The 24,173-nt window shown below is 50.4% G+C and overlaps 1 protein-coding gene across 3 annotated transcripts; it reads left to right on the forward strand.

The window, feature by feature from the left end:
- btbd7 (BTB (POZ) domain containing 7) lies at positions 1-23,897 on the forward strand. 3 transcript variants are annotated; one of them, XM_084482043.1, is made up of 11 exons: positions 1-319; positions 5,790-6,025; positions 8,132-9,277; positions 15,045-15,253; positions 16,076-16,151; positions 16,652-16,812; positions 18,512-18,655; positions 19,020-19,209; positions 19,501-19,679; positions 20,559-20,963; positions 21,088-23,897. In XM_084482043.1, the coding sequence occupies exons 2-11, from the start codon at positions 5,944-5,946 to the stop codon at positions 21,862-21,864; spliced, it is 3,369 nt and encodes a 1,122-aa protein (XP_084338169.1). In that variant the 5' UTR covers positions 1-319; positions 5,790-5,943; the 3' UTR covers positions 21,865-23,897. The 3 variants fall into 3 exon arrangements, with proteins under 3 accessions (XP_084338169.1, XP_084338170.1, XP_084338171.1); XM_084482044.1 differs by lacking the exon at positions 1-319 and adding an exon at positions 482-661; XM_084482045.1 differs by lacking the exon at positions 1-319 and adding an exon at positions 2,632-2,768.
- The last annotated feature ends 276 nt before the right edge of the window (positions 23,898-24,173 follow it).

Raw genomic sequence — 24,173 nt, forward strand, 5'->3', positions numbered from 1 at the left:
AGCTCTGGAACAGGCCATAACATCCAGCCGAGCTGGAGACCACACCAAATCACAATCACACGGCTTATCGGGAATTACTTTGAAAATACGGAAAATCGTCCAAAAAGTAAACGAAACTGGATCTGAAAGCCAAGAAGTAGTCTGCTGTAGCGGTGGACGTCGACCCGTGCGTAATGATCCGAGTTGGAAAAAGAAGGTGTTGAGCTAAGACATTTTTTTTCTTTCTGCCAGGGACAACTTGAGTCGTGTGAACCGGGAGCACTGTCAAAGCTAACGGGATAAGAACTAAAATAATGGATTTAAGACCCTCAAATCTACGGTAAATATGGACGAAAGTCTACTTTCCCACAGTTATGTTATGTACTGGAGAGAATCGCCTGCGTCGCGTTGCTCCGGTGGAGCGACACCACAGATAGCTAGCCTGTTGAGACTATGCTACTAATTACAGAGCTGTGTGTGAATACCTTACGAGCACCAGGGCTCTGCTACATCCCCGGGCGAACCGTGTGTGTTCCACGTCCTTCAAAGCAGGCGTACAACCTGGTGGTTTTCTTTGAACACTTTAATCGAGGTCACCACTGTGGAATAATAGCCGAGCGACGCAAGTAGCCGGAGACAATAGCGCCGCGATCAACTCTTCTCTGCGCGTATCCGTTATGTGGTACGTGTGTGTTGTGTGTATTGTATGTGGCTAGCGAACATACCTATTGCTCATCACGTCTGAGTCTTATTAAAACCACCAGGCAGGGATACATGTATACTGTTTTAACGTGGATGTGTGTGTTGTGGTGAACAGTGCTACAGTCCTAGCAGCTAACCTGGTCGCTGCCACAGAGTAGCGTGTCGTTTTACATTCTAACACCACACCGGGAGAGGTCTTCTGTTCTGCTGTTAACACGACGTCCGGTGGATCTCCCCGTCCAACATCGAGATAACCAGACCATAGGACATAGTCCCCGTTACTTACTAAACGGGTTTAAATAAATCATTGTCTGAACCACATTGTGGTGTGTCTCTGACGCCTGGTACTGAGGATGTTCACTGTAAGCTGAGAGATACGTCTTGAGGTAGGTTCCTTCCAAGGTTTGGGGGTCGTATGGCGAGCCCCTTCAATGTTATGGCACCAGTGATATATAGGGGTTCTGTGTGGGATTAGCATTCTGCTCCAGCGGTCCTCCTCTTGACTCATCTTTCCTCTTACGTGTGGGTTTTATTGACGTCGTTTTAGTTCAAAGCTGGTGGTTGTTTACTACGTTCGCCCCCCCCCCAGCATATGCTTTTTGTCTATGTGCAATACTACGACATAATCATATGTCATTATTGCAACAGCAGCACCATACTCAAGAGTGTGTGATGTGCATGTGCCTTCGTGTTTGTAGGTACTTGCCCTGGAGTACCTGCCTGGCTTGGACTTTGACCAGATCGCTGTGTGTGTACACCGGTCAGCTGGGCGGAGAAGAATTCTGATGGCCCAATAAAACGATTACCATTATTTTCTAAGTAGTGGTGTCATTTAGTTGTCATGCAGATTCTTTTAAATGGGTTTTTCATTGTGGACATTTCCTCTGTACAGGGCTTGTTTGGAAGTTGACCTCCAGCATCTGAATAAGGCATTTAACACATTTGTGTGTATCATCAACAGCTGGTTATGTCCCTTGTTTGTGAGAGACAGAAGTCAAACGCAGCACCATGAGCCCAGCTTGGTTGACACACATCCTTAATCCAGAGGCTCTCTCGCTCTATGAGTCATCATAGTGACATTCACACTTTTGTTGCCGTTGTCGTTTCAGTGTGTTGCTGTGTTTTCTAGCCTATTCTTTCTGATAGTTTCCTGTTAGCTCTCCTCACAAGAGTCCCTAATCAGTTGAAAGGCCGGATGCACTTTTGAACCGATTGGCCTGATTGGCTGTAGCCGAGCAGAGGTAAGCAATCTGTGCGACCAGAGCTTTATCTCCCGTTATCTGCCCGGGCAAATGTTGACATCATTGTTATTTTAGAGGGGATGATTGATCGTGTTTTGGTGGGGACTGGGCTGCTCGTATTCCAGTCGTTATGCCCTCTGTGGTCATGCAGACAAGAGTCAATATTATAGAGGTCACTCTCAGAATGTCCTGCTCTCCAAACCTTCCCGTACTTCTTGTTATCAACATAAAAGGCATTCGGTTGCAGGAAATTGTCATGCAGTCGTAACGGCCGACAATGAATTGTATTCCTGTTTGGCTCACAGTTATTCTTTAAGAGCAGAAACCAGTGGAGAGTTGTTAGCTTTAGCCTGCCACTGTTGTATCGGATGGGAGCAGTCTTTAATAATTGATTAATGCTTGTGGTATTGTTAATGAATGGGTAATGTCGTTAACATGGGCAATTGGCTAATAACTCTCAAATTGTATTAAGGTGGCCAGTAATAATACATTTTAGAAATACAGTACTCTGGTCTTTTGATATTTGTATTAGCTCCAGCAGTTCAGATGCTTTGTTTAGTGTTGCTTAGCTGAAAAGTGTTGATGGTTAATTATTGGTCTTGTATTTATGCTGTGCTGCTTGTTCAGGCTGGCACATATTGGGACACCAGCATGGTGTTTGCTATTCCTGAACAGATAAGGTGCTGTGTCACTGTCCCACACAGGCTGGCTGGCGGAGGAAGGGGGATTTCATCATTTCATTCAGGGCATGTTTAGTAGGCCAGGAGCAATCGGAGCACACAGGGTTTTTTGTGGCCAATGACAATATGTCTTTGTGCAGGAGAGAAGCCATAGTTATGAGGACAGGTTTGGATTGAGTTCTTAATATCGCTTTTTCTTTCTCTTTTCATTTTAATGCATAAGTGATTGATGCGTGTCACCTTGATGATAAGCCTGGTAGTTCAAATGGTGCAGAATCCAAAGGTTTATTTTCTAGGTGCTTGCTTTGAATTCAGATGGTCTCTGCAAGTCCGCCCATATTGATTGCTACCTTCATGATTGTTCTTCTGGGTTCTCTGTGCTTTTTCTCCCCAGTGCTGCCAGGGTACTGGAAGCCATGCTGGTGGGTTATGGGGTTTGGGTAGGGCTCTGGGTTTTTGGACATGGATGTGGAAGGAGACCCAGGTTGCTTGCCTGTTCCCTCCTTGCTGCCGGTGATGAAGAAATCCATATAAATGATTGATAAAGTTACTTGACTGTCATTTGAATAATACATCGGCCCCTGTTCCCGTGCCAAGCGCTTTTGTATGGTAATGTGCTGCACAGACCGGAGCCCTGCCTGTCGAACCTCAGCCAGTGGCTGATTTAAATACAATGATCCGACCCAATGAGGTAAGGCCAGGACTGTGTGTGTGTGTGTGTGTGTGTGTGTGTGTGTGTGTGTGTGTGTGTGTGTGTGTGTGTGTGTGTGTGTGTGTGTGTGTGTGTGTGTGTGTGTGTGTGTGTGTGTGTGTGTGTGTGTGTGTGTGTGTGTGTGCGCGTGCGCGTGCATGTGTACACACAAGGGAGATGGGTGGGGGGCGGGCCGTGTGGAGACATGTAGCCCTTTCTCCTGTCACCCCTCATTAACAGCACATAGTCCAGCCGGCCTGACCTCGCCCTCCCGGTCTGGTAGTCCACTCCTCTGCTCTCACCCCTGAACCCAGCAGGCCGGCACGCTCTCATTTCAGCCCACAGGAAAGGTCTCTCAGAGCTTACTCTGGATGTGTCTTATTGAGCAGCCATTGAGCAGGCTGCTGGCGCTCGGGTCTGAAGGAAATGACTATCCTAAATTAGGCTTTCCGAAATTCTGCACCGCAGCTGAAGATAAACTTGCTTCCCCTCATTTGAATGTGCTTAAGATGTGGTTCTTTGTGCCAGTTCTTTAACTGATGTGACGGTTGTATGGCTTACTCCTATTCTGTGTGGTCCTTTATTGACCCTACCCGCCCCCCCCTTCCCTTCTTCTTAGGATAGAATACTCCACCTCATGGGACGGTGTTTTTACATCCAGTGATATTCAAATCCTGCTCCTTATTTGGTTCAGTCCAATCCCTCTGTTAAGATATCCTCATGTTGGCATCAGTCTAATAAAGTAGAGATTAACTGTGTGTGTGTGTGTCTGGACTAATGATGTGGCTGTAAGACGCTGTGGTTTCCAATGGAACCCTGGGGAGGGTGCTTATAGTGCTGTTGCATGGCGGGTCGACAGACAGATTAATGATGTCGGCGTACAAGAAACACAGGTCTGAGACAGAGCAGATAGGCGATCACAGGAGAGGCCTGCGTCCAGCCTCCCAGGCTGAGCATCACTGCAGGGCCCGGGATCTCGTAACACAGCCTGCATGTAAACATCAGGTTTGGGTTTTTCGGAACACATTAATTTTGATATCTGTTATTCTGTTGAGATTGGTCTTCAAACGTGTCGCCTGGCTTGAGGTTTTTGCGAAAGGAAAGACCTTTTAAATATGAGTTTACTCTGATTGCAGTGCGTAGTCTGCCACTGGATTTAGAACTGTTTTGGTCAATTAAGTTTTATCTGAGCATGTTCCTAGCCAAGCTACCATTAATTTCACACTCATCCTGTGCAGTACAAACGAGTACATAGAGTTTTCCAAATAAGCATCTCATGTTTTTCCCTGATAACAGACATTGGCAATCGCGATATCCAAATATTGCAGTGATTTGTCTTGCAATAAAAAGTACAGGCCTGTACAACATATTGTTTGGCCTTGGACAACAGCTGAGTCTTTCACTGTGTTCCCTTTATTCATGCTCTAGCATGAATAAATATAAGCACAAAACTGCTTATGTTTAGTACTGAAATAAGCAGCACCACACAGTGTCTGAACATAGCAGGTTCAGAGTCGCTGTGCTGAGCTGGCAAGGGCACAGTGGGTGTCAGGGTAAACCGGGAGGTCAGGACGCAGAGGAAAAGAGCTGCGTCGGAGGCTTGGAGGCGGGCCGGAAAACCAGGGAGGCAGAGTGGGTTTTGCTAGGTCGTTCCTTTGCTCTCGCTCTCCCCCTCACTGCTGTCGGCGTACATCTGCATTAGATTTGTTGTTGCCTGCCAGTCGGTGTTTCCTGAGGGCGGGCAGAGGGAGTCTCTGTTAATTGAAGCCACCGTGAACCAGTGTCGGAGGCTAAACACACTTTTCAGAGGACGAGTGCCACACAAAAGGAGCTCTGTTGACTGCGTTTCTCGGCTTTTTAAGGCCTGTTAATGTGTCACAGTGGGCTATGATTAATGCCTCGTGCGCAAAATCAATGCGAGTGAAATGGTAGTGGTGGTGACGACGGATCCCCTCATGTTTGGTTTCTAACCCGAAGACCACTGCTCATTCATTTTAACTCAATGTTCTATTGTCACGCCCGTACTGCTGGGAGAGTACAGGGCAACGTAAAACAGAGATGTTTTTTTTTTTCCTTTCTGATTCCTGAACTTAAGTATCGGCCGATACCGAGTATATGCTGATACAGCATCTAGCATTGCGACTTCTAATAGCACTTGCTTCTTTTGAAGGGTTCTCTTACGATGATGGCAATGTATAGTCTGTTTACGATCTATAATTATAATAATACATTTGTTTTCTTGTCTCGTGTCTCATTCTGACTTTCCACCTCCGACCGTTAACGAATGCAGCATAACACTGCACGTATTTGTGATCTTCTTTGCCTGTGTAGTAAAAGTAACGTGACGGTGTCGGATAGCCGATACTTGGTACTGCCTAAAACGCAGTATCGGAGGAATTTTCCATACTGGTATCGGAACAACTCAACGAAAAAACACCCATACACTTAGCGACTTAAACATCTCACTCTCGCTCTCTTCCCGTTCCTTGCCATCAGGGATGGCCAGCTGGGCGCTGAGTGGTGAGGTCTTGTCGGAGGACCAGGGGCGGAGCTTGTCCGCTGACAGCTGAGGACCGAGGAGCAAGCAGCCCGGGCAGAATGACGCAGCAGGAGGGGCGACCCCCGCACCGCAAGTGAAGAGAACGTGAGGATGGGGGCCAATGGATCCAGCTATCCACACTCGAGCTCCCCGCGCATCGGGGGCAACGCCCCGCCCCAGCAGACCTTTATAGGTGGGTTCTGACGTGATGGTTCCATGGTGGAACCCGTGGTCCGTTGCAACTCTGACTCGATTCTAGCGTTTCAATTAGTTGATGAAAAACTGAAATATCAACGTTAGTGGGACTCTGTTTCCCCATGTCTTTATAAAATGTATAAAGTCACGTGATTTTATAAAGTATACATTTATGTAAGAATATATAAAGTCACTTTCACCCTTTGGTTTATTGACTGGGGGCTCTCTGCATTTTGTCTGATTATTTACTCTGGTCCTTCTCACACGGATGTGCTCAATAATGCATCCAGGATGTATGTTTACTCCCAGTTCAGACATACCCGCTTCAATCCCTCATTCATTAGGGCTACTGTAGGCCTGCACTGTTATTGATGGCAGGGCACCTTCTGAATGGCTGCATGCAAATGTGTCCTTATTTAGTGCAGGGCTGCCAAAAATGGTGCCAAATTTGGCCCTTGCCATTTTTCCTCCCTGCAAAATGCTAGCATTAGCCTGTGTAGCCCAACACTCTAGACCAGAAGTGAACGGCAAGCAACACGTCTTCATTACCGTTAGTTTTCCCTCCCTGCGTGTCAAGACTCTGTTATTCAAATGATGCACCAGTTTTTTTGTTTAGCTTTCTTTTTTGGAGCGAGGCGCTCCGAGGGAGTCTCAAAACGGCCACACTGGCCCTTTCAGCAGCACCAGATTAAGATGTTACTATGACAACTACTAATGATGCTGGAGACACATGGGCCGGCAGCAACCCTACTACCGAGGGGAACGTTGTAGTACCAGATGGAGTTATGAATAATTGCAATTAGCTCAATAAAATTTGACGTTTGACGACGTCACCCAAGGAGGTAGAACCAACATTTGAAACAACGCTCGGTTACATAGGGTTCGATGTACATGTATAAATTATAACTCTGCACGATTGGAGAAAATTATATAACTTATTTTTCATGCTTTCACTAATTTTTCATGTTTTCACAGCTCCAAACATGTTTGTTTGTTCAAACGGATTAAATCCAGCCAATGATATTTCTGAACTAAATGTTTATTTGAAGGTTGTGTTCCTCCATTCCAACATGGCCACCTTGTTCCTTGTTGTTTTCCCGGTCACATCAAGCAGCCCCTGGCTCCTTACTTCCTACTCCTCTCTCCTTTGCGAGAGCCAAACTGACCTTGTGCAACCGCTCTCCACGCCAAGAAATACGGACATAAGCGCCTTAGAAGCATACGTGGATATGAGTCAGCCCCTATTTAACAAGAAAACCTGGCTCCTACAATAATGCTCAAAGTCCAATTTCATCTCTCTAACTTTTTGTAGACTTGTAGTTAAAATCTGAAAGCCCAGGAGATGAAAACAGATTATTTCTGCAGCCACAGAGACCTTTGAGGTTTGCTCTTAGCTGAGGAGTTGCTTGGCCAAACTGGCCCAAGCTAAAGATGATTCACAGTATTAGAATGATTACTATGTGGGTCACGGTGATTGATGCTCAGGAAAGGGCAGCCAAAACGAGAGGATCTAGTAGGCAGGGCTTCCTCTGGCATCCAAGTCCCCTCTCTCTCTCTTATGCCAAAGAATGCTGTTACTTAGTCAAAACGAGTGCCGCACCTTATGACCAGGGTCGGCTACAGCTCAGAGCAAAGAGCAGCACAATGCAAAACAGAACGATAGGCCTGTGGGAGCTTATCTAGCTACAAGGGTGCTAGCATGCTGTACTTCCTGCAAAACAAATGACAGCAGGATCCCTCGCACTGCCTTTCTCCTAGTATGAGGCTAGCGTGTGTTTAGCCTGGCAAGGCCCACCCCCCCCACAGGGCTCAGCAAGACATGCGCTCTAGACTAAACACACGTCCAATTTTAGGTGTGTTAAGATAATCATTTTATGCCCGGCTAGCAGAAGTCCAACTTTTGTATCCTTGAAAATGTATGCACTTATTTAATTATGAAGATCATATTTTTATTCATATAATTATTATAAGCATAATTGACATGCAAAATATGAAACAATTCAGTGTGTGTGTGTGTGTGTGTGTGTGTGTGTGTGTGTGTGTGTGTGTGTGTGTGTGTGTGTGTGTGTGTGTGTGTGTGTGTGTGTGTGTGTGTGTGTGGCAGGTACCTCGTCCTACTCCCAGCAGGGCTATGGCTGGGAGTCCAAGCTGTACAGCCTGGACCACGGCCACGAGCGGCCCGCCGACCGCAAGAAGAAGAGCCTGGGCCTCGCCACGCTCAAGAGGCGCTTCATCAAGCGCCGGAAATCCAGCCGCTCGGCCGACCACGCGCGGCAGATGCGCGAGCTCCTGTCGGGCTGGGACGTCCGCGACGCCAACGCCCTGGTGGAGGAGTACGAGGGCACGGCCGCCCTCAAGGAGCTGAGCTTCCAGGCCAGCCTGGCGCGGGCCGAGGCCCCCAGCCTGCAGCGGAACCTGGCCGCACTCTACCAGCACAAGTACTGCACCGACGTGGACCTCATCTTCCAGGACACCTGCTTCCCGGCCCACCGCGCCGTGCTGGCCGCCCGCTGCCCCTTCTTCAAGTCCCTGCTGTCGTCGTCGCCTGGCTACGGCGCCGAGGTGCTCATGGACATCGAGACGGCGGGCATCGACGTGCCCATGTTCTCGGCCCTGCTGCACTACCTCTACACGGGGGAGTTCGGCGTGTCGGGCGCCGAGGACGCCCGGCTGCAGAACGTGGACGTGCTGGTGCAGCTGAGTGAGGAGTTCGGCACGCCCAACTCCCTGGAGGCGGACATGCGGGGCCTGTTCGACTACATGTGCTACTACGACGCCCTGCTCAGCTTCTCCTCGGACTTCGAGATGGCGGAGGGCTGCGGCGAGCGGCTCCCCGCCGGCGCCGTGGCCTCGGTGGGGGGGCCCGGCTGCGGCGTGGCCCTCGGCGGCCCCGACGAGGACCTGCGGGCCCACAAGGCGGTGCTGTCGGCGCGCTCACCCTTCTTCCGGAACCTCCTGCAGAGGCGTATCCGCACCGGGGAGGAGATGACGGAGCGCACGCTGCAGACGCCCACGCGCATCGTGCTGGACGAGTCCATCATCCCGCGGAAGTACGTGCGGGTGATCCTGCACTGCATGTACACGGACGCGGTGGAGTTGGGACTGGTGCTGCGGGGCAGCCCGTCGGCGGGCAGCCTGGGGGAGGTGCAGGCCCTGGTGGCCGGGGGCCGGGGGGCCAGCACGAGGACCGAGGAGGCCATGGAGCTGTACCACATAGCGCTGTTCCTGGAGTTCAGCATGCTGGCTCAAGGTAAGACCCTCACGCACACACACGATGGTACTTTAATGCACGGTTGGTGCACATTTCCATTAACGCGAAATTGGTGATTAAGTGCTTTGGATCCATTTATCGTCTCTTGGAATTAAAGTAATTTTTCACAGAAGTAAGCAAGGCAGGTAGTGGTGGTGTGAGACATGATGTCTGAATGAAAACAGTTGAATGCAATGAAAAATGCATCTCTCACACAACGGAGACACATTCCACTCTATGGATTCCTTTGTGGTGTGTGAATGTGACAGTGTAGAGGAAAACAAGTCAGAGTTCCTCAGAGAGCCACTGAAGGTGATACTCCAGCTGACAAGAGTTTTTATCCTGTTCTTCATGTTTTGTTCAAATGTACTTTATTCAAGCATGAAGGCCTTCGACTGTATTTTAAGTTAAGGTCGTTCATTTAAGGAAAATATAGCATTTATTGTGAACTTCGTACTTGAGAGGATAAAGCAGAGTCGATTCAAATGTTACTATATTATAAATGTTAATAAATTATATATTAGCTTTAATGTGGAGGATGTATGTTTCTAACCCCAGTGGTCACTGTCGTCATTGATATTGTCATTAGATGGTGAGTCAATAGTACCAACGTGATAATATTTCCAAACTGCTTCACAATCTCGTTCTGAATGCATTACACGCCATGCAAACTGTGACCGAATTGACACCTTCCCTCCTCACATTCATCCATTATATTTGTGCAGACTAATACAATCATTTGCTCTGCCACTCCCTGATCAAATCTGTTTTGGATTGTCTGTGTTTTGCTGTGCAGAATTTTACAGAACACAACGAGGGCTGAACACGCAGAGCTTTGAGTGCTGGAAGTATGTGTTTCAGAGAGCCAACTAGATGGCACACTAGATTACTGGAAATAATCATTTCGGGGCAGATAATTTGATTAAAGTGTTTACATGATTCAGTCAATGGTCCGATTTCACCCCTTAAGGAGATGTCTGGTAGGTGTGTTTTGATGTTTGAGCGTGGCCAGACCAGACGTTAATTCTCATATTACTCATAATATTACTGTGGCACTGCTAAGAAAATACTTTGAGACAGACTCTCCTCGGAGCCGGCTGTGAGGAGCAGGAGTCGACATGTTCTCAAGCCAAAACAAACCTGCCTTAACATGAGCACGGGCCAAAACATGGTTTTAGTAATCACGATTCCTCTAACGCGATTGTGGCTCTAGTGGAATTAAATCCCTTTGTGTTTATGGGAGCATTTGTCTAATCTCTATAACTTCCCTTATTCTGCTTGGATTGGTCTTTGTGTGCAATGTGCAAATACACTGATCAGCCAAGCCAAGGTTTTATCAGCAGTAAATCCATCAGACCGGATCGTTGTTTATGACTCCTCACTGGAGCCGTGTGGATCGGAGGTGAATATGTTGTACGAGTGGAGATCATTGTAATGGGTGTGCTGGAAATGAGGGGAACTTCCATCACATGGGGGTCCTACAAAGGTCATACCAACTTCTCTGCTCCGTTGTAGTATTAAAGTATTTGTGGTTAAATTAGACTATATTCCGACAGCCATCGCTGATATAGCCTGTTTGGTCAGTCAAGTTGATCTCCCTGTCCCTCTGCTCTGCATTAAACAGAAAAACAGTTCATGTATCCCGTTCCCACTCTGAGAGGCGGGCCTCTCTGTGCATTCACAGATGATTTCAGTGTTGACTTGCGATGGTGAAATAGGCAAAGGGACGATTCCAGTGCTCCAATTAATGGCGTACGCTACAAAACACACCAAGGGAAAACAGAAACGGGAGTAATGCAAGACCCTCTTTCATGTGTTGACATTGGGAGGAAGGTTGGGAATGCTAACTGCGAAAACAGACAGGAAGTTAGCCAAAACGTCGACTTGGCTCACAGCGCCTTCCACAATCAAACTCAGTGTTTTCATACAGTCCTCATAAACACGGTGAGGCCTCGGTTCTTCTCGACATACTTCCAGAGAGATTAGATCATGGCTTACAGAGCAATGTCCGGTGGAAATGTCTTGTTTCTTTCTCCAATGAACATGTGATCCCTATCAAGCAGAGACCACAACAATAAGCATCCTATTGGGACAGGAAGCGCGCCAGTAGCTGCTGACCAGAGACGGCACGCTTTTCTAGAACCGCCTGTCTGGCCTCCAGTTCCTCCTATGTGCTCATACTGGGCATAGGGTTCACATACTGGGCATAGGGGTCAGTTTCTGCAGAGCCACTTGAATTGAGTGCATCGACTCGAGGGTCAGAAATCAATTGCCCCTTTTATACCCTCACAATGAAAAGAATTACACTGCAAACACACACTATCTAAAGCACATGTGCACAGCTGGTAGGAGACCACCTCCTAACCCTTAGCCCGTAGCGTCTCTCTCAGGGTCAGCAAGGCAGCCTGAACGGGAGGGGACCAGACGGATGCTGTCATCTCCTCCCCCACCGTCCCGTCCCCCTCTCCCTCCCACACACACAGCCAGCATTTCCTCCTTCCTCCCATCCCCCCCCCCCGCCCTCATCGACTAGCCCCTTCTCCAGTGTATTTTTATCCCCCGCTTCTTCCTTTCCCACAGAAGGGCTGCAGCTCTAATCAGTTCCCATGAAACCTCGAGGTGGAATGTAGTCTGAGCTGCAGCCAGTGTCTCTCCTCTGTGATCCAACCGTCCTGACGCAGGCAGGAAGCTGAGCATAGACTGAGTGAACACGGACGAGGGGGTTCACTCAGGGTCAGGGCCTCCCCAGCGTGTACTGATCGGCCCAGGGTGCGGCCCCCCTAGTGTGTACTGACCCCCTCAGGGTCCGTCCCCCCCTTGAGCGTGTACTGACTCCCGCGGGGTCCGTCCTGCCCTTACTGAGCTAACTTAGGAGGCATACGTCCGGGGGGCTGCAGGGTTACCACCCCTCCCACTTAGTCACGAAGAAGTGTAGCCGTCTCTCAAGGCCTCGCCGTGACTCACACGTCGTCAGCAGCAGGCTCTCACTCACATCGGCCGACCATCTGATGTTTGTTTTCACTCGAGTGTACCTGATGCCGAGTGCGTGTGTGTCTGTGTGGAGCCCACATGGTGTGTGTGGGCCTCACTCACACACGCTCACACGCTCATAGGGAGGAGAAGGACAGGGAGTTGAGCGGCTCGGCCGTCGTTTCAGCCTCTCCCCTCCAGACGAATCATTTCCTTTGTTTGTGGACGGACTCTTCTGCCCTCCAGGAATGCGGCACCGAAACATTAGGCACGCTTTCTCTCTCTGTTGTGCCCTGGCCCCCCACCGGTTGGTCCCCCCCCCGCCGTGCGGGGTCAAGCCTGCGTCTCTGGGAGCGATGGGCCGCGATCCACAACCACAACACTGTTTACCGGTCCCTGAGTGCGGCTGATGTTTTAAGGGGGTTTTGGAAACCGCAGGTTCCATAAACACAGAGCTCCAAATAATAACAGCGGGGCAGAACATGCGAGTCCTCCCCGAGCTGGAACAGCGGCCTCTCCTTTTCTTCTTGTGGTTCTGTGTGCACAATGGGCGCTTCCATTTCCGTTGCGGTGTTGATATTCATGTCAGTGTAAATGTGATGTAAGCCCCGGTGAGGTGTGTGTGTGTGTGTGTGTGTGTGTGTGTGTGTGTGTGTGTGTGTGTGTGTGTGTGTGTGTGTGTGTGTGTGTGTGTGTGTGTGTGTGTGTGTGTGTGTGTGTGTGTGTGTGTGTGTGTGTGTGTGTGTGTGTGTGTGGGTTCAATTACGATTTAGAGCCTCAATGGCAACGTATGTTCTAATGGGCTAACTGGGAGCAGAGCTGTCGTCTGCTTTCATGTGCCGTATGTGTGTGTGTGTCCCTGCCCCTGTCCCCAGTAGAGTACAGACAGGGTAAAACCAAAAAGGTGGCGCGAGAGAGAACAGACATCCAGTCCACTTTCTACAATCTGTTTGTAGCAAGATTAACACGAGGCAAAAACGCCCGAGTCCACTTCCACTTCATCACCGTCTCCCTAACAAGACTGCGCTTAAAACACTGCAGGGGTCTGCTTTGCATTTCTGGGGCCGGTCATTAAATGCAAATACGTATCTGCATACATAAGTAAACGCTGTGTGTTTCCTCCTGCCCTTGCACACATAATAATCTAATTGCGATTATTTCGACCAATATTGCGATTTAGAATGCAATTTTTCTTTTTAAAGTTCCTTATGTAGTATTCACTAAACAAGCAATAAATCATTCTATAGTATGACCAACACAACATTGGAAGCAGGCAACATGTAAACTGCTCTTTCCTTTTCCTTCCTTGTTGAGATGAATTGATGAATGAATTGATATTATAACATTTAACTATTGAACTATTGACTCTTACCGATCTCCAGTCAGTTACAGGTTTTTTTCGATTAATCGTCAGCCCTACTATACGTACATCACACTGCATACATGTACGACTGTGGACGACATGCATGTACTCGAACTTAGGGAGGGAAAGGGGGGGCCATCTGAAAGGAAGCTTTCTTCCTTTCAGATGGAAGAGTTCCTTTCAAAAGGAAGAGCTCTTTGGCTCTCTCCAGAGAGCCATAGCAGTCGCCACTCTCGGCCCGGTGCGCCTGTTCAGAGTGACGTGTGAACGTGAGGCTCAGATCTTCTGCTCTGAGACACGGGGGTCCCTCGGGGGGGGCTGCGCCGCTGGCTTCCCTGCTTGCTGCTCGCTGCTGACGGACAGAACAAACCGGCACTGGTGACGCTGGCCCGGCATCGGTTCAAAGTGGCGCTGGCTGCTGGACGGCGGCCCGGCTAGACTCGTGTCTCCATTAGCGTCTGCTTCCGTTTAGAGGTTCATCGTCGCAGCACGACGGAGTGGGGAAGGAAGCCCCCGAGGGCGACTGTCATTTACTGACTGGGATGATTCTGCTTCATGTGTGTTAATCTCTGTGGCTCGTTTTGTCCAAACGTTTTCAAAGACCCCGGTGCACACGCGCTGATCTCTACTCTACTAAGTTTCCACTGTTCCACTGTAGACTGGCGTGAGACCCCATTCGCCTCTCTACAGGGCGGGCATGTGGCTCAGGAGGTAGGGCGGGTTGGTTGCTCACCGGAAGGTTGCTGGTTCGAGTGTTGAGGTGTACCTGAGCAAGACACCTCACCCTCACTGCTCCCGACGAGCTGGCTGTCGCTTGGCATGGTTGACTCCACCGTCGGTGTGTGAATGTGTGCATGAATGGGTGAATGTCAGGCAATACTATATTGAAAAAGCGCTTTGAGTGGCCACTGGTTTGAAAAGCGCTATATAAATGCAGTCCATTTGCCATTTACCACAGGGTCTTTTCAAAGTGTTTCTGATATGCCCACACCAGCGTATTGTCATCCAGCCGCGCATACGTCCGTGCTCTCGAGAGTTGAGGCCACATTTCCCTCTTCCGCTGTGTTTACTGTGTCTGAGCGAGGGAAACATAGACTCAAAACATATGTAGGTATCAAAGGCATTTCTGTGGGCCCGGCCTGCTGGGGAGCTAAACCACGGCCTGCTGTTCTGGTATGTGCTTTGATTCCTGGACAGACTGCCGCCAGAAGGGCGTGGCCCAGGCTGAGTAATGACTCTCACCCTGAGTTGACATATTGGAGTCCTCAGTTCATGGTTTTGGTTTTGTATAGTCTGGACTTTAAGTGGTAGCCATCAGGTACTGTTCAGCCCTCGTGTGGATGGGCCCACATGGTGAGATCAAACCCCCACGGAGGGGGTTCCTGCTCGGGGTGTTGTGGCCTGACGGACCCTCTCTGTGCCTCCGTCTCCCAGGCTGTGAGGACATCGTGGTGGAGAGCCTGGCGCTGGACTCCCTGGTGCCCATCCTGAAGTGGAGCTCCCAGCCCTACGGCTCCAAGTGGGTGCACCGCCAGGCCCTGCACTTCCTCTGTGAGGAGTTCAGCCACGTGGTCTCGTCCGACGTCCTGTACGACCTCGGCAAGGAGCACCTGCTCGGCGCCATCCAGTCCGACTACCTGCAGGTAGGAGAAGCTATTGGCTCACATTCAGAGATGCTCTTCTGCTGCTAGCGAGCGGCTTGACATGCTACATACACCCACACACGTACATGAAAGCAGACACACACGCAGGCACACACGCACAGGCACACACGCGTGCGCACACACGCTTACAAGCAGACACGCACGCACACGCAGACAAACATACACACGCATACAAGCAGACACACACACGCAGACAAAAATACACACGCATACATGCAGACACATGCATGAATGCAGACACACACAGAAACACAAACACACACATACAAGGAGACACGCATGCACAGGCAAACACACACACGTCACGCACGCGCACACACCACATGCCGTGTGTTGAGAGACGGTCCCCTCAGCGAGTAGACTTCAGGATCCTAAGTGGATCTGAGTGTTCATCTGCCCTGGCTGCTTCCACAGACATCACTCAGGACGGCTGAGGTGATGCGCTGTAATCAGACCAGACAAAGTAATCCTCCCACTGCCCGGGCCTGCTGCAGAACACGGAGCCTCGCGCACTAGCCTCACACACATCCCACCGCTTGTGCTTGACCCGCTCCTGTCTAACCTTGTCCTCATGAATGCTCCTCCTCATTTTTATATATATATATATATCTATATCTCTACCTTTTCTTTTTTTCGTGCTCTCTCGCTCTGTCTCCCTCGCTCTGCGTCTCCGTCGCTCTGTGTCTCTGCCTCTTTCTCTCTCACTCTCTCTGTCTCTCTGTCCCGCTCCCTCTGTCTCTCGCTCACTCTCTCTGTCTCTGTCTCTCTCTCTCTCTCTGTCTATCCTGGTCTCATTCACAGGCGAGCGAACAGGACATTCTCAAGTACGTTGTTAAGTGGGGCGAGCAGCAGCTTATTAAGAGGATGGCAGACAGGGGTAAGATAATACATGCTATAATTACCCCCCAAACACCCCCCCCCCACACACACACACACACACACACACACACACACACACACACACACACACACACACACACACACACACACACACACACACACACACACACACACACACACACACACACACACACACACACACAGAGCCCTAAAGGCTCTAAGAAAATTACTCTGTTACCAGAGCCTCCAAATACACTTAAAAGCCCCAATAAAAGGATTCCTTCCGTTCCCCTGAAGGCGTCTACCAGACACACCTTCAAAGCGTTTGTTCACGGGTCCTGTAGCACCTGTTGTAAACGTGTCGGAGTGCACGTTTAACTCGACGTCTGTACCAGATGTACCGGCGATGCCTTCCCAACACCAGGACAGAGATTCGGAGCATTCCCCTAGTCTACTTTGTTGTTGTCGGATGTAAGAAGTTCTCAGAGAAGAAGGTAGCGTCGGATGAGTGACGCCGATGTGTTTGGCTTCACCCAGAGCCCAACCTGCTGAGTGGCACAGCCCACAGCGTGAACAAGAGGGGCGTGAAGAGGAGAGACCTGGACGTGGAGGAGCTGAAGGAGATCCTCTCGCCGCTGCTGCCCTTCGTCAGGACTGAGCACATCTTGCCCGCCAGCAGTGACGTCCTGTCCGATGCGGTGGGTACTACTCACGCGGTGTTGGCCTCTCCCGCACTCGTCTCTTAGCTGTCTGTCAAAGATCAGAAGACGAGTTAAGAGAGAAAGCGGAACAGAGAGAGGTTTTTAAACTAAACAACTAGGTGTGCACAATCATTATCGGGCCGATAACAGAAATTATTACGTGATTCCGGTAATTATTACGTCATTCCGATATCATGACAAATAGCCCCGATAACATAGCCTATATAATTTCCCCCCACTACTTCCCACTATGATAACACTAAATGTTAGGTCTTATCATAACCCTAAAATACACATCATACAATCAATTACAATACATGAGTTCACAACTGCACGCGGTTTACAACTGCAAATGTTTTTTTATTATATTACACCTTTCCTGCTGTCGGCTCCCAGACCATAGTCGAGGAGCACAGGGTAGACGTTCCCTCCAGGGTCGATGTTCTTTCGGGGATAACACCCTTCCCTTTGAATATGGTCGGAATGATGCGGCCGCCGATTATTGACAGGCTGGGTACTTTATTCTTAGTTTCACTAACTTTACAGTACACGTTTGCACAGACACAACCAGACTCGTTCATTACTTCACTAAACTGACGCACGCTACCGCTCGCTCTCCTCGCTCGTCCAGTCACACACACACACACACTGCCATTCCCATGCACACACATACGCTACTCTCGTAACACTTATTATTGACAGCAGTTAGCTGACCATTATAGGGTCCCGGCCTTCCACTCCCTGTTTTCTCAGTTAAACACAGAAATCAACTACATTTGTCCCAGTGTTTGTTAGATGTGAAATGAAGTAAAAAAAGACGCTCTCTTTCTCCAGTAACGCGTCGACGCCTTCCTTCCATGTTGTTTCTTCTATTTGTCTGTAACTCATGCTCCAATCTTTTATCGATCGATGCGGCTGTTGTGGATGCAACGGAATATATGATGCATCGCTCCAGCATTATTTAAGATGATCGCAATGATTTCTGCCCATTCTGCCTCCGTTGCTGTCTGCGGTCAGACCAAAACACACCTGAGTGACAGGGGCCATCCTTATCCCGCCCCTTGCAAGCCTGCTCCCCTAATCCCCCCGTTGATTCTACTGATGTCTGAGCGACACCTATGTCCGCATATCGGGTGTGAATAAAAACCCAAAGGTTTTTGGCTTTGTTGATAGTATTAATGTCATGATCTTAGGTCATGATAATATATATGTATATGTGTGTGTGTTATCGCTATCGGCCTTTAGGAGCTGAAAGTTATCGGTTATTGGTATAGGTTAAAAAAGTTATCGTGCATCCCTTTAAACGACCCAAAACCTCCCCTCCCTGTCTGCTTCATTCTGACCTATCAGGGAAGAGATGCCCTGATTGTTCAGAAGTGAGCCGGGAGCGGTCTAAACACAGAGACAGGCGCAGACATACTTATATCTTAAAGGATGGCAGACATTTTTACATTTAAATAGCTAAATTAGTTAAATCTGAGCAAAGCACCTTTACCTTTAGCCTCCACGCATAGAAGGATGGCATGAATCTTAATATGGGCCATAGTGCAATAATGTTTGTTTTACCAAAATATTGAACTGGAAAATTGTTTTTTAATAGCTTTCTAACTTGTGTGGCTTAGTTCCCGAGGTATACCTGGTTACAGGGGACCTTCATGAAAAGAGACTTGATCTCTGCCTTCTCCTCTGCCCCCAGCTCAAAAGGGGTCTCATCAGCACCCCTCCCTCCGACATGCTGCCCACCGCCGAGGGGGGCAAGGCCCACTCCTGGTTGCGCCAGAAGAACTCCGGCATCTACCTGCGCCCCCGCCTGTTCTCGCCCTACGTGGAGGAGGCCAAGGTAAGCCTGGCTCACCTGTGATTCACACTGCGAGACAGAAAGCGGTGCGCTAGTGTTATGCAAGCTAATGGATGTTCCACGCAGAGGCCATGGCAGAATTATTACCACCATTCATAAATTCACACGTTCAGTTCATAATTTACAAGCGCCAGGATGATACATCGGCACTGTGTTGACGTTTGGTGTATATGGTTTCGCAAGCGACTAATCACTCAGGCCGGGTGATTGGTGTCAGTCATGTGACCGAGTCTGGGTACTGAACACACACGCACAGGAGGTCACCGCACTGCAGGCATCACGTTGAGTAACTCGTCATAACTCTCTCCCCCCTGGTCCTCTGTCCCGCTCCCGCCCCCCCCCACAGTCTGTCCTGGACGAGATGATGGTGGAGCAGACGGACTTGGTGCGCCTGCGTCTGGTCCGCATGTCCAACGTCCCTGACACGCTCTACATGGTCAACAACGCTGTGCCGCAGTGCTGTCACATGATCAACCACCAGCCAATGGCGGGCAACCCGACGGCCGCGCCCACCGTGGTGGCCAATGAGATCCCAGGTACCGGTGATTAGCCCGCAGAGTGAAGGGTGCCGGAACGAGGGAGTGTGTGAACGGCGGTGGCGCTCAGCCCCCGGCTCCGTCCTCATGCATTAGCAATCAGCCGGCTTACTGAAGGGCTAAAAATGAACCTGGACCCATGTATAAATGACGAGGATAACGAGACACACACCCTTTTGATTCAACACACATCCATTTTGAGGCGGGCGTTCATTATGAGAGCGGTTCCATCTAACAACTGTCTCAGCGTGATGCCTGAGTTGACGGTCTCTGTCTGTGTGTTCCCCTCAGTGCCCCGGCTGTCCGTGGTGAAGGATATGATCCGCAGGCTGCAGGAGCTGCGGCACACGGAGCAGGTCCAGAGGGCCTACGCCCTGAACTGTGGCGAGGGGGCCACCGTCAGCTACGAGCTGCAGCTCCGCGTATTGAGGGAGTTTGGCCTCGCTGACGGCGCCACAGAGCTGCTGCAGGTAGGGGAGATCAGACGTCATTCCGATACCAGTATCCAAAATTCCTCCTGATACTGCCTAAAATGCAGTATTGGGTATCTGATACCGATACCATTGGATGACTAGCTCATTTAATACACAGGCCAAGAACATCACAAACATGTGCAGTGTTACGCTGCATTCGTTAACGGTCGGAGGCCGAAAGTCAGTACGGAAAACGGGTCATCTCCGACCTACGTGCGTTCGAGCCAAGTCAGAAAAAACATGGATGCTCACGCTTAACTACAAGAATACAAATGTATTGCTATAATTATAGATTATAATTGTAAATGATCTAGTACTGAAAAAATAATTGACGACAGTAAACAAATCGACTAAACATTGCTGTCATCGTAAGAGAACCCTTCAATAAGAACAAGTGCTATTAGTAATTACAATGCTAGATGCTGTATCGGTATATACTTGGTATCGGCCGATACTCAAGTTCAGGTATCGGAATCGGTATTGGGAAGGAAAAAATGGTATCGGAACATCTCTAGTCATGAAAGGGTCACTGAACTGCGGAAAGTGATGGTAAATGGTCAATGGACTGCATTTTTTAAAATAGCGCCTTTCGATCCAGTGGCCACTCAAAGCGCCTCACAATATTGCTAAACAATCACCATCAACCATGCAAGGCTATCGCCTTGCATGGTTCACCGAGCTTGTCAGGAGCAGTTGGGGTGAGGTGTCCTGCACAGGGACACCTCAACACTCGGCTAGGAGGAGCCGGGGTTCGAACCAGCAACCTTCCAGTTACCAGCTCTACCTCCTGAGCCACATGCCGCCCCATGGCGTGATAAAGGGGTAAAGGCGTTTGATACATTTCCTCTTCTTTGTTTTTCTGTCTTCCTCCCTTAGAACCCGTACAAGTTCTTCCCCGACGAGCGGTTCGGAGACGAGAGTCCGATCCTGGCCCTCCGCCAGGTGGGTCGTTGTCGGGTAAACAGCAGCCCGGCCATGGACAGCATGTTCACCGAGCTGGAGGGGCTGGCTAGCTTCCACCCTCCTCTGCCTCCTCCGCCGCCCCCTTACCACCCGCCCGCCACGCCCGGCCACGCCCAGCTCAAGGCGGCCTGGCGTCCCCGCGTGCCAGTGCCCACCCCCACCCGCTCCTTCTCCTACCCCTGTAACCGCACCCTGCACCAGCGCCACGCGCCCGGCAAGCATGGCAGCGCCGAGTACGCCTCGGTGCCCCGCCCCCAGCCCCCCGACTGCGCCAAGCCCCAGGCCATGGGCCGGGCGCTGGTCTCAGAGCAGCAGGCGGTGAGTGTTTACCCGCGGTGTGGGTCGCACTTGTGTCGGGGGCTCCAGCGAATCAGGGCCGGGGTCAGCTCGGGGGTGAGTGGATGATGGGATGTACTGAACGTGTGTTTCTGTCTCCCTCCAGATGGGCATGGAGCCCGTGATGAGGGAGTTCATGCCTGACATCGCCCTGGGTGTCTCCGTCATGTCCCTGAGGGAGCAGCACATGGTGGAGTTGGAGAGGGAGGGTCCCCACAGTCCCATGGGCCCCACGGGCCACCACATGCCCCACGGGCCCTGCCCCTCTGCCCGCCTGGGCCATGCCCACGGCCCCGGGCACGGCCACTCCTGCAAACGGCACGCCCCCGAACCCAAGCTGGAGGCGCAGGCCGAGTTCCCCGACCTCTACGACTTCTCCTGCCGACCCGCCACCCCGACCTCCCTGCCCTCCTTCAGCGGGCCGGACCTCTACAGCCACAGCTGTAACCCCCAGGGCTCCTTCCCGCCCTCCTATCTCTCCGACTCTCAGACCCAACAGGGCCACCCGGCGGGGGTCCGGGGGGGCCAGGACCCCCTCAGGCTGGACGTCCTGGGTCTGGGCTCCCAGCGGAAGGACGGGGTCCTGGCCAGCCCCTCAGGGCCCCAGCCTCGCGTCGGACACATGCCCCGGGGCCGGTCCAATGAGACGGACCTGACTCACGGCCTGGGCCACCTGCGCTCTCCCAGCGGGAACCTGGACGGGTATGAGGACCGGCACGCGGCCCCCAGGGATGCCCCGGAGGAGCTGGGGGTCACCGGGGACTCGTCGGGCCCAGGGGGGCACCTCCAGCAGCCCCACAGGAACAGTGTGAGCGAGGAGGCCGTCAGAGACCGCAGGTCACCCAGCAAACCCGACTACCCTTACAAGAAATCCGCACTTTAACCCCAGTGGAGGGACGGACGGGGGTTGAAGCGACACCAAGCTCATTTGTTTTGGGGAGGGGGGGGGGGGGGGGGGGGTTGCCCCCTGTGTTTGTTTTTTTTGTAACGGATGGCAAAGCACTAACCTGCGTGTAATTGTGTGCATGTGTGTGTGTGTGTGTGTGTGTGTGGGAGCGGTTTGAGAGGAAAGGGAAAAGGCTTGTTGTTCATTTAGCTATTTATAGGTTGTATCCTTCTGGCTTGCCCTTGTGCACAGCGTGTGCTTTCCTCCTCACGGTCACAGTACGGGTCTGCGGGGGTCAAGCTACACAGCCACTTGGTGGAATGGATCTGACCACGTCCAACCTGATCCTGTGGGTCCGGGGCGGGGTTCTGTGTCCCAACAGATGGATTAGTGTAGCCAGTCTATTTCTGATGGTAAAGGTTAGCCAAACCAGCTCCATAGCGGACCATCTTGTTGACTGGAGATTCTTCTGTTGATTCCCCAAGCACAAGTACAAGCTGGCTCGATACGAGTTTTATCTTAAGCAAGGTCGGCAAACAGCACAGTCCGGCACAAAGATGGCATCGGGATGAAATATGTTGTCACGCGTTACTTCCTCCCAGATTAGTATTTACATTTCCTCCTGTAGCATCCCTATGGCAACTCACCTGAGATGGGGGGCGCCCTCCCTGTGCCAGGGGCTGCCAGCACGCCATTGGCTTGGGCTAGGTCATTGTGAGGCAGGAATCGGATGGGCCAGGAAGTAGGTCAACAGGCAGAGCGTGGCTCTTGGCAGATGTCTCTCTACTTTGTGATGGCGACCCGCTCTGACTATCCAGCAGAGTCTACTCCTTCCCCAGCAGAGAGACGGGGAAGGGGCATGGGGGTCTTATCGGCAAGTCCATCGCCAGGCGCAGTGGAGTATATAAGGGTACCATGGCAACACGATGCACAGCGGTGTTGGGGCGTGGGGGTTGTTGTTTCAGCAGAACAGGTGTGGATGTGTCCGTATGCACAAACTGTTTTTTGTATGTGCAGGTGTTTGAACAATCTCGGTACTGTACCCTCCCATGTAGTCAGGTCTGTATGTACATATCAGCATTAGGCTCCGAGAGAGGTGAACCATAGCGGGAGCCAGCGCTAACGGCCCTGTGCTTTCGCTCCCTGGATTGAAAATAGCATTCAACGATCAAATCCAAAGCCTTAATCAATGCTTGGCTAATTGAGTTTAAGCTATTTTATTTTATCAATTAAGTATGATGTCATCCTCACTCCCCCCTCCTACTAATGCGGTTATTCTGTTCACCACAAACACAGACGCTTGACGATTCTTCTGCAATGGAGGAGGTTTGGGATTCACCAACCAATTTATGTAAATATTAGCCCTCAATACCGCCACCTCATGGCCAAGTCTGGACCTTCACATCCATGGGAAACGCTGTTAAACATAACTGTTAAGGAACTACCATAACTGTAGCAAAAGAAACTGGCGAGTGCATACATTTAGCGGAGGAAAAAAGACCAGCCAATCAAATACTTTATTTTACTACGCACAACCTATGAGACAGGAGCGGCATTGCACTGTTTGAGCAACCCATATACGGTGAGCGAGAAGGAACAAAGTTTTTTTTGTAATTTGTTTTTTGAAGAACAAGTGTGTGTGAATGCTGTCTGAAAGTTGGCTGACTGTATTTTTTTCCATGTACCGTTGATATTGTAAATAATCAATTTAAGTCCCATCACATTTTTATTGTTAATGGTCTGTCACATTTTATTGGTCGAAAGTTGGTGTTTGTACTGTAGTGGAAGGCACCGTGTACACCCTGTCTGCGTCAGTGAAACCTCACCATGAATGTGTGGTATAAATCATTAACCATCATGTCCCAGAATCCCTTTGTCTTGTTAAATGTTAACACATTCTAGGGCCCCGTGTTCAATATTGTAGATGGTGTGGATTAGTGTTTTTGTTTTCTAGGTGAATCTTATTTTTCTTCCTTAGTGTCTGAGTACCAGGAGTCAGAAAAGGGTCTGAGGATTAGTAGCTCTATGCTTAGTGGTTATGAATTGGGGGGGGGGGGGGGGGGAAGAGATCATTTTTCCATTTAGCTTGCATCATGGGGAAAAAATGCAAAACTCCAGATTCTTCCCCATGTTCGCATCGGGCAGTGTTTTCCTTTCCAGGACGGCGGTCCCTTGAGAAGAGGTTTTGTTCTGTTCTTCGCTGTAGAGGTCAGTGCCTTCCCCCGGCCGCTGCTGGGCTTCTAAATGGAGAAGTGACTTTGATGTCTATGCAAGCCTTTTCTACCAGCTCAACCAGCCTGCGTCAA

This window comes from Micromesistius poutassou (genome assembly GCF_964030765.1).
Source record: "Micromesistius poutassou genome assembly, chromosome: 17".
NCBI lineage: Eukaryota > Metazoa > Chordata > Actinopteri > Gadiformes > Gadidae > Micromesistius > Micromesistius poutassou.